This window comes from Coenobita brevimanus, chromosome 27 (genome assembly GCF_032717465.1).
Source record: "Coenobita brevimanus isolate Jiangsu-jjx chromosome 27, ASM3271746v2, whole genome shotgun sequence".
NCBI classification, from domain to species: domain Eukaryota; kingdom Metazoa; phylum Arthropoda; class Malacostraca; order Decapoda; family Coenobitidae; genus Coenobita; species Coenobita brevimanus.
The window spans coordinates 10,835,572-10,846,951 of record NC_136980.1 but is presented as its reverse complement, the minus strand read 5'-3'; the positions used below and the strand labels follow the sequence as shown (position 1 = coordinate 10,846,951).

At 39.8% G+C, this 11,380-nt stretch overlaps 1 protein-coding gene and 1 non-coding gene across 2 annotated transcripts in view; one reads left to right on the top strand and one right to left on the bottom strand.

Moving 5' to 3' along the window:
- Positions 1-4,521: 4,521 nt before the first annotated feature.
- LOC145394580 (5S ribosomal RNA) lies at positions 4,522-4,640 on the bottom strand. The gene has a single exon (XR_013896439.1). It is a non-coding gene; the product is annotated as a 5S ribosomal RNA (ribosomal RNA).
- A 2,204-nt stretch (positions 4,641-6,844) lies between these two features.
- The window catches only part of LOC145394439 (oplophorus-luciferin 2-monooxygenase non-catalytic subunit-like), a 196,687-nt gene continuing 192,151 nt past the window's right edge, over positions 6,845-11,380 (top strand). The window contains exons 1-2 of the mRNA XM_080268302.1: positions 6,845-6,884; positions 9,019-9,612. Of these exons, the coding sequence (XP_080124428.1) occupies positions 6,845-6,884; positions 9,019-9,612 (634 nt within the window). The remainder of the gene's footprint in view (positions 6,885-9,018; positions 9,613-11,380) is intronic.

The following is an 11,380-nucleotide window of genomic DNA, read 5'->3' as shown; positions in this document are numbered from 1 at the left end:
TCCAATATGGAGTCATAAACAAAATAACGTGATTTCTGTGACGTCACTGGAAAAACTCTATAGGAGTGTTCACGCGCCTGGAGAAATGCCAGATGTCACCAATATTTTAATTTTTCAGATGGAAGAAAATCACATGTCTGGCAATAATTGAATGTCCTTTTTCGTGCATTTTACATATTGTAAAAATACATAAATATTCCATTCCTTCTCTTTAAAACAGTATTGTGTCAATGCAGCATGAACAAAAGTAATTATAAAAAAACATTCTGCAGCAGTTGCAGCCTGGTTTATGCATGCATAGAAATATATATATATATATATATATATATATATATATATATATATATATATATATATATATATATATATATATATATATATCAGTATCCCATAACAGGACAGTTATAATTTATGCTAACAAATTTAACTCCCTGTGAGTAAGAACAAAACTTAATTCCCTTCAAGAAAGCATGTCGATATTTATATGCTAACTCCGGTACATCAAGTTTTCCGAGCAAACCAAAATAGCTGTCTGTCTTCACTGGCTGATTTACTCCATCATCTGATGTGTGTATGCTTGCTTCATATGTCTGGCAGTGCTAAGCCTCAGTACGCCCTAACATTTAAGTCTAATAAATATTAAGCTATGGATAGACCATATGGGCCATTTTTTGTACAAGTCAAATTATATACAAAAGTCAATATTCATATGCCTTTTTTACTTCATACAGTCCAAAAACTGTCTTTTTGGCAAAATTTACCAATCTTAAGGAAGAATATACAAATGTACTATTTTATCGGCGATATTTTCGGTGAAATAGGGCAAGTAAGAGTGATTTACATTTTTCAAAGCTATTTGCTTAACCAATATCGTAATTATCGATCACAAAAATAACACTAAAATTCAAGTAGGACCCCCTTAGCCTGTATAAACGAAAACGAGATAGTTTCTGGCGGTGTCTGGCAGATTTTCCACTCCCCGCAAACGCTCCTATTATCACCGTGTTCCATTCGTCCTAGCGACCAAATGAAACCTGGTGAAGTTCCATACCTATTAGTTACCAGATGTGGAGAACATTACACTACCTCGCTGGTAGATGGGGTGTTTCTTTTTATGTCTGCAACTGTACGTTAAATTTGGGAATTTTCACACTGTTTTGTTGATCGTCAGACCAAGACGCATAGTGCCTACGGGAAAGTAAATGTGAATCATGAAAACTATATATATATATATATATATATATATATATATATATATATATATATATATATATATATATATATATATATATATATCTATCCCATTGGATCCCAGGGGCGCTGGGCGAGGCATGGCGCTGGATGGGTACTAAGCGTACCGCCCTCCGCCTATGCTCATAGTCGCGAAGCTCATAGGTCCCTACCCGGGGGTTCCCTACTTTGTAAAGACTTGAAAAATCCCAGTTCTGTCCAATATTCCGGACACCGGGCTCCAATGGGTTAAGTATATATATACGGTAGAAGGATGAATATAGTTTTGAATGGTGAGTTGCTTCAAGAGGTAGAGTGTTTTAAGTATTTGGGGTCACACGTTGCTGTGGATGGAAGGATAGATGCAGAAGTGAAGTTTAGAATAAATGAAGTAGGAAAGGTGCTGGGAGGAATGAAAAAAGTGTTTAAATGTCTTTCGCTTAGAATGGATGTAAAGAGAAGGCTGTATGAGGGTGTTGTGGTACCGGCTGTGTTATATGGGACTGAAACATGGAATATGGGTATAGCAGAGGAAAAGTTTGAATGTAATGGAGATGATGTGTCTGAGGAGTATGTGTGGAATGACGCGTATGGATCAAGTGAAAAATGATGAATTGCTAAGGAGAACTGGAGTTGTTCGGGAGATGGCCGATCGAGTTGAGCAGAGGGTGTTGCGATGGTTTGGGCATATGGAGAGAATGGATAATGAGCGATTGGTGAAAAAGATAACTAGATCTGATGTGAGAGGTGTAAGGCTGAGAGGGAGACCACGAACAGGATGGATGGACAGTGTGAAGAGAGCGTTGGATGCGAGAAGGATGTCTGTTGAGCAAGGAAGAGTGGCTGTGCATGACAGAAATAAATGGAGAGAAATTGTGAATGAATAAATGATGACGCAGCCCTAAGGGGATATTCTCCCGCATTTGGTCTGATCAGCTGATCAGGTCAGGTGCGGGTAAAGGGATGGGTCTAGTATCATGTGGCAGGGATAAACCAGCTCTGCTGTCGGGCCCTGCTGTGAATGTCATTGATTGCACTGCACAGTTGACCCTTGGGCGGTGCGGTGCAGTGAGGATCTGTCCCTTCTCTCCTTTGGGGCTAAGACGCGAATGAATGTGAGTGGATGAGTAAATTGGGAGTGTGTCGTCCTGTCTCAGCTACCTCCCTTTCCTTGGAGGAAGCAGCCTAGGGGTCTATCTATCTATCTATCTATCTATTGCCAGACGCCTCAATCCCGTTTGGGGTGGCCACAAACAAATCGCCTCCAAGTCGCCCTGTCCCCCGCCATTTCACTGCCCTGCTCCCAACTCACACCCCCCTCTCTCATATACCTCTCCACCCCATCCCTCCATCTCATCCTCGGCCTCCCCCTCCCTCTTCCCCCCTCCACCTCACTCACATACACTCTTCGTCTGTCTTTCACCATCCATCCTCTCCACATGGCCAAACCACCTCAGTGTGTTCCTCATAACGCTTCCTATCACATCCACATCCACACCACAACGCTCCTTTATATCCTCATTCGTCAGCCTGTTTCTCCACGTGACTCCACAGGCTCCTCTTAAATAACTCATTTCCACTGCTCTCACTCTTGACTTGTGTCCTTCCAACAATGTCCAAGCTTCACTTCCGTACGTTAGAGTTGGTATCACAATACTGTCATGTAGTAACTTTTTCACTTCCATGCTCACTTCCCTGTTTCTTATCACTGCTTTCAAGGAACCAGCAACCTTTCTTCCCTGCTGTACCTTTTCAAGCACTTCACCCTCCAAACCTCCATCCTTACTCATCACACTACCCAAATACTTAAACGTACATTTTCCAATTCCTCACCATCCAACCTCGCTGTACATTCACTAACTTCACCTCTCTCAAAGACCATCACTTTACTCTTCCCTACATTCACCTTTAGGTTCCGTTTCTTACACTCTCAAACTCATCCACCAAGCCTTGCAGCTCCCCTTCGTCTTCACTCAACAACACAGTATCATCTGCAAACAACAGTGCAGGGAGTTTCCAAACACTATCCTCTCTCACCAGGGCCACTCCAACATCCACTACCCTACCTTGTACCTCTTTTATTACCCCATCCATGTACAGATTGAACAACCATGGAGACATGACACATCCCTGTTTCAAACCAAATTTCAAAGAGAAAAATTCACTTAGTTCACCATCCACACGCACTGCAGCCTAGGGGTATATATATATATATATATATATATATATATATATATATATATATATATATATATATATATATATATATATATATATACACGGAGCAGTAGCCCACTGCAACCTGGCTCGTTCCCAGGTGGCGGATAGGGGAAGGCCTTGCAGATATACAAGGTACCTTACCGTACAAGGCAGTGTGGACCATGGGACCCCCTATAGATATATAGGGCTCCACCAAGTTTACTGAAGAAAGTTGCAAAAAAATTACATCTCACCAGAAACTATGTGGCAGGGTGGTGAGATTGTTAGCCACAATGCTCCCAACCTGCCATGAATTCTATTGTAAATGATTTGACTTGCGTAACAGTTGGATAGTCTTCTAATGGTTCAACAGCACTGAGTGCTGTGCTTACGGGCGTGTTCCACTGAAAGTTAGTAGTCACTTTCTTTGCAAAGTAGAGACTGGAACATTAAACAAACTGGTATCCATAAAGATCTAAGAGAAAAGTCTCGCAGAAGATTACCAGCCTGATAATGACTGAATCAGAATTCATTAGTTGTGATATCGTAGGTTTGAGTGAGATCCACAGAAAAGAAAAAAATAATTCAGCTCCAAGACATCAACCACTCATTTTACTACAGAGGAAGGCAAAATAAAATAGTGGTGTGGGATTTCTGATGAACAGAAATCTTGCAGACAACACTGTTAAATTTAGTAGTGCATCTGACACAGCTGCACGGATTGTATAGGCAAAAAATGCATGCAGAAAGTTATACCTGTATATGCACCGACTTTTCAAAGCTCAGATGAAGAAAGAGAAACTTTCTATGACGACATCTCCCAGACTATGGAAGAAGAGAAGACCGCATATACTATACTCATGGGAGACCTCATTGCAAAATTTGGCAAATAGAAAAATGGAGAAGCATGTATGGGAAAATGTGCAGGGGAAGAAAAGAATGAAAGCGGAGAAATGGTGGTAAATTTTCCATTCATTCATTGCCAGACGCCATGTATCCCAGACGGGGTGGCCAAGGGCTTAGAGTTAATTGTTTTACAGGGAGGGGCACTAATCCTCCACCAACCCCACTTGACACGTAGGGAGAACGTTATGCCAACAGCATCTGGTGTTCCCAGGCGGTCACCCATCCAAGTACTAACCAGACCCAACGTTGCTTAACTTCGCTGATCGGACGGGAAGCGGTGTACTCAACGTGGTATGGCCGTTGGTAAATTTAACTGAAATGAATAATATGAGAATAATGAACACATTTTCACAAAGAACTGGGAGAACATGGACCTGGAGAAGCCCTAGTGGAGAAACAAAGAATGAAATCGACTTCGTTATAGCAGATAAGAATAACAAGATCATAAATGTCACGGTTATCAACACAGTAAATAGCTATAGGAAGTGACCATAGAATGGTGGGTTGCACAGCCAGATTCAGCTTAAGAAGTGAAAGAAAGATGATTAAAAAAAAAAAAAAAGATATGCACAATAGAAGTAAACGAAAGTAGAACAATTTCAGTTAGAAATTGGGGACAGATTTCAGGCTCTAAGTTATAATGAATGTGATACTGATGAGTTGAATGATAGACTAACAAGAGTGTAAAGAGAATCAGCAGAGATAATAGGGGAAAGTACTACAACCAAATCCAAGAAGTGCTCAGAAAAGACACTCAAGCTCATGAAAAGAAGAAATGAAATGAAAGTAAAAACAAAGAAAGATGAAAAAGAACAAGCGGAATTAAACATTCTTATAACAGGAGACGGAGAGAAGAAAAAAGAAAGAAACATGGATGAGATCAAAGAAACCATCAAAAACGGAAAAAGTCTGAAACATGTCCAAAGTTAACTGGCGCTAGGAAAGGAACAAATTATATCACTGAAAGACAAAAAACGGTGGTCATTAATTGCAGAGATTAAATGGTGAAGAGTTGAAGAATTTTACAAAGAACTGTATGCATCAAAGATAATAGTACCAATAGCTAACTTTTCAGTTGACACAAGTGAAATACCTGACGTAACACCAGACGAAATAAACATTTCTCTTAAAAATATGAGAAGAGGGAAGGCCCAAGAAGAAGATGGAATAGTAGCAAATTTACTGTAGGATGCAGGAGAAGTACAAAACTGGTTCGCCCACTTTTTTACTTAGTGTTTAAAAAGGAAGGTTATTCCCAAACATGGGGTAATCCAATAGTTACTTTACTTTACAATAAAGGCGACTGAAAAGATCTTACTATCAGACCATTACCTTATTATCAGTTATTTACACTACGCACAGAATAAGAGCAAAATTGAAAAAAAAAAAAAAAAACTCGTGAATATGCAGGATTCCGAAACGGGTATTCGACTACTGATCACCTACACACAATGAATTAGCTAACTGAGAAACCTACGAGTATAATAAACCAATGTGCTTAGGTTTTGTTGATTATGAAAAGGCTTTCGACTCAGTGGAGCACGTAGCAATTATAAATCCATTGCGAGAACAAGAAGTAAATGAGAAGATTGTAAAACTGCTCCATAACATTAATAAAAGGGAAACTGCTACGGTTAAATTACATGAAGACTCGGAAAAAAATAAAATTGCGAAGGGTGTGCGTCAGGGAAATACAATCTCACCAAATATGTGTACAGCGTGCCTAGAAAGTATTTTCAGAAAGCTAGATTTGGAGAAAACAAAGTAGTAAACGTATGTGGAGAAAACCTAAACCATTAAGAATTGCAGATGACAGTATCCTAATCTCAGAAACAGCAGAGACATTGCAAGAAAAGTTATATGACCTGAACAGAGAAAGTCTCAAAGAAGGGTTAAAGATGAACCGGGGTAAAAACTAAAGTAATGCATAGTCCAAATACAGTACATCAAAAAGCGTCTTCAGAATAAGCGAAGAAATTCTTGAAGAAGTCAGGGAGTTCAATTGCTTGGGGCAAATACTATAACGAATGACAGACCATGAGTGAAATAAAAAGACATATTACAGTTGCATGGAAAGCTTTCGGTAAACATTGACATCATGAAAGGTAGGCTGCCAATATGTATGAAACGAAAAGTATGTAACGAATATATAATTCCAGCTATGACGTACGGTTGTCAAACCTGGAAAATGATAAAACTAATGGAAAATCAACTAATCCGTACTCAAAGAGGAATGGAAAGGTCAGTGTTGGGTATATCTTTCAAACAAAAGATCAACTTGTATGAGAGAGCAGACTAAACTCAAAGACAAAATAAAAGTTACAAAAGAACGGAAATGGAGGTGGGTAGGTCAAGTAGCAAGATTATGGGATAACCTACGAAGCAAGAGGGTGGCTGACTGGACTCCAAGAGACTGTAAGCGTTGCGGGAAAACCAGACAGGAGGTGGAGAGATGAAAAAAAAAAAAAAAAATGTTTGGAGGCAAAACGTGACAGAGACTGGGTCAATCATGGAATTCATGGAGAAGGTTGTGGGAGGTCTTCGTTTAGGTGTGGATTTGTAATGGCTACTGCTTACACACACACACACACACACACACACACACACACACACACACACACACACACACACACAAGCGTCCTCCTCTGACTATTCATTTGTCACCATCCCGCGTGCCCGCTCATACCGCCATTTGATATCCCGCTGAACTTTTAATCACACAGTACACTTGGCGGCATGATTTTGCACATAAGCCTAATAAGGAAAGAACTAATTAGCCTTTTAACACATAGGATTTCTCTCGACTGACCAAAACTGGCAGCCGCAGAGAAACGATTTAACGCCTCTGATTGTTAGAATTCCTCTCGCTTCAGTAACCCTTAATGTAAGTCTGATTAAAATATCCAAGTACACCACTTGTAGCACAGGTTAAAATACAAGTATCATATAAGGATCGCAATGATGTATAATGATGCGTCAATAGTAAGAATTTTAAAATTTGTTTTGGCACAAAAAATGTATTTCAGTACTCTCAGAACCATTTGGATCAGAAATTACTATGAACTCATTAGCCTATGGTTGTTATATAAGCAATGTTAGTCTCTTGTTGTAATCTATACTGTCTTCGTTAGAAAAAGTAGAATGTAGAAGTGTTGATGAGCACCCAATTATTTAATTTTTCATTTTCAATGTAGGAAATAATATTTTGAATTCATGGTATTATCCATCTTTTTCTGTTTAAAAATGCATTTGCAACATCTTGTGTTGCGGAGTGGCCACTGTTCCCTTCAGTATTGCATCAGCTGCTGCATTCATCGAAGATATCATATGCGTCAGAAAACACATGGTGGTTCCCAGCTTCTGTTGACGTAGTAAGTAATGCTTTAAAAAATAACGTGGGAATTTTACATCAGTTTATCTGATCAGATTCGACAAGACGTTGTGTCTATAAGAATGTAAGAAATTTTTGTTGCGAATATCACCAGCATTAAAAAGCCAATAATCTAGAAAGCACTTAGAGACCGAATAGCTCCGGCAATGCCATTGCAGGATCCGAATCCGGATTTGGATCCGCCCCCTAAAGCAATTATTTCTTGGGTCCATTCAAAATCCTTTCATATCTTTTTGAGTAATATTGCTAACAGACAGATAAACAGACTAAAACAAACAGACAAACAAACAAACCAACGTAGGAAAAAACATAACCTCCCGCCATAATTTCATGATGCAGAGTTGCTGATTACACATAATTAAAATGCTGCTGTTACCTGTTAATAAACTGAATTTTTAAAACCAAACGATGATCCCAAATGTAGTCAAGGCACAAAAAACAGTATTAAAAGCAACTTGTTAAACTGCAACTAACATTTGTCCAGGATATCAGTTATAAATTAAAGAGAAGCTCTGAGTGAAATATCCAAACACACACACACACACACACACACACACACACACACACACACACACACACACACAAATTGAGAGAGAGAGAGAGAGAGAGAGAGAGAGAGAGAGAGAGAGAGAGAGAGAGAGAGAGAGAGAGAAGGGGTAAGGGAGGAAGAAACGGGTGACAAGTAGTTTCAGAGTCGTTAATAGTTCTTTGTTCAGCTAAGTTTTTCAAACATTAAACCGAGATTAACGATTTTATTTTTGTCTCTGTACACCCATCTTAATAATAAGCAACCTTTCCTTTTTTTTTTTAAATTAAATAATGCCATTTCTTTCTTTCTTCACCTACAGTCAAAGCCACTTGACATATCTGCTCTCAAGCTATTGTCTAAATCGCATCCTTTATTCTTCCACACATATCTATACTAACCATTTCTCTTACTTCTCGATTTACTAGTAAAGCTACATCCCCACCTGCTGTCAAAATCACTCATTTTCGCTTCTGTAATAGTCAAAACTTAGAGTTCGCGTCTGCCCCATCTGCTGCCAAAAGCTCTCACGCTCAATTTTATTCTTTGGCACTCAAACCTCAGTCCCTCCCCCCCTCCCACCCCAAATACGAACTACAGTGACCTTCACCAGTATCATATATAAACGTTTGCTTTCCCGCTGTTACTTGATTAGCCTGCAGTTCGATCAGACTACTGAAGAGAGGAACAATGCACCTCACACTACCAATTCTTATTCTCTCCCTCTTCTATTCAGCAACATATCAAGTTACACTTAATCCTACAGAATCCTCTCGTGATGTAAAAGAAGCACAGTTTAAAAAAACATTTGAATTACGTGAACCAAGTTGCCCTGATACCCATTATATACAACCCTGCGTGTGCTCTCCCACCCCCGATGGCACTGAAATAGACCTTGATTGCTCCCTGGTGGAAGACGAGACTCAGCTAGAAGCCATATTCCAAGCCAACTTTCCCACCACGACCTTCAGGCGACTCACAATCTTCAACAATCAAAACATCCAAGTACTCCGCGACGGTGCCCTCGGTGACTTGTCATTCAGTGAGGTCTGGATAACACAGGGGACGCTGAGGGAGGTGCAGCCTAATGTTTTGTCTTCGGCAGCTCGGTACCTCGTTTTCAATTTCAACAACATATCTGTTTTCCCCTTCACCACACTCGAGTCATTCCAAGAACTAGTGTCCCTTGATTTAAGGGGCAACAACATTCAAAGCTTCCCACAACTGGCATCTTCCACCCTTAGTACTCTCTACTTGTCACATAACCCACTGCGTGATCTCCCAGCAGATGCTTTCGTTGCCACTCCTGCACTGGTTGATCTTCAACTTTCTAATACTGAGCTGAAGGAGGTTCTACCAGGTAAGAGAAGAATGAAATACAGCGTCTTGCATTATTAATTTTCAGTTTTGATAAGCAATGAATACTTGTTGCAAAGATAGGGCATGATTTAGTGAAAAGTTAGTTACAGATACACGTCACTGTTACTCTACTGTCATTGTTATTTCCAGACCTGGGCCTGGTACATTTAGTTGAGAACAGTACTACTAGCGCTACATCCGTGCTTGTAAAGTGAGAATGAATGCTGTGTTTTGATATGTGTGTGTGTGTGTGTGTGTGTGTGTGTGTGTGTGTGTGTGTGTGTGTGTTAAAATAACTGAAACAGTTTTCATCCCACTTTAACCAAACCTTGTGGAAGGATTGAGGGTCAGGCAGTGTGAAAAACTAATGTGTTTTAGAACAATAGGGCAAAGGTCAAGGTGTCAGGGCAAGATCAGCTTAAACAGTTTTTACTCAATTTAGACCAAACATTGTGGAAGGATGATGATACAGCAGAAATAACAGGGTTCTGTTTTGAGAATACTCATTGAAAGATCTAGGTCTCAAGAAGAGGAGCCTTGTTACTTTCATACGGCAAGGTCGACTCAAACAGTCTTTATCTTATTTGGACCAAAGTTGATGTAAATATTACTTATCAGGCCAAAAGAAAGCGATTTAGTTTTAAGAACAATCAGGTAAAGGTTTAGGTCACAAGGCAAGGGCAAAGTTCAAATATGACTGTTAGAACTAAATTACTAAATCATTTTTTATGTTTTTAATCAATTTTGATGGATGAGTTGAGCATCGTCCATGGTAGTGACGTTGTCTTTGAGAGTACCTAGTGAAATATTTACAGTAGGTCACATGATACCTTACACCAATGCGCACTAAGTCTAAAAAGCAATCTTTTCTGCATTGGCAGTTTTTCCAATCCATCACAATATAACTCCTTTCACTCCAGAACAGAAACACAATATTATAAGGGAAATGAGCTCTACACCACACAGTCGGATGGCATTAGTATTCTACACCTGAAATAATTAGGATCACACGGCATCCAGGCCCTCATAATCATTAGTAACTATTTATACGCACATTGCAGTATGCCCAACATTTGGAAATATTGAACTATAATTACTTATACTCAAGCCAAGTAAAAACTCAACACACCGTTCTTCAGACTACTCGGACACTACTCAGCACACTATCCAAGATAATTGAATGCCTGAGTCTGAACAAAAGTTACACCTCAGTCACACTGTTCTCTCACAACGAGGCGTTAGAGCAATACATTTCACTAACACCTTACTAACCACTCTCACACAACACACATCGGGGTGCATCAACTCCACGAGATCTGCAGAACATTCGCTTCTCACAACGATAGACATTAGTAACGCTTATGATGCCATCCCCCGACGGAGACTAACCACCAAAGTCATGGAGAACAACAACAAAAACTAGCTTGCCAACTATCCATCGGGAAGATAAGCACAAGTTACGTTCCAGGGCAAATGGTCACGAACACGATGCTTTGCTAATGGGGTTCACCAGGGCTTTGTTCTCCTATGTTCTTCAACTTACAGGTATAAATGCCTGATAATACCACACCGTAACTCGGAACCACCCAAAAACATTGCCTTATTTGCAGACGATTATTACAACTGCACACCGCATCGTAGACACAGCCTGATAATTGCTACAAGATTCCCTATCTATACTTCAGGCATGAGCTGAGGACAACAGACTGACAGTTATTTCAGCCAAATCCAAGACCACATTGCCACTGAGAATCATGAGAATAGATACA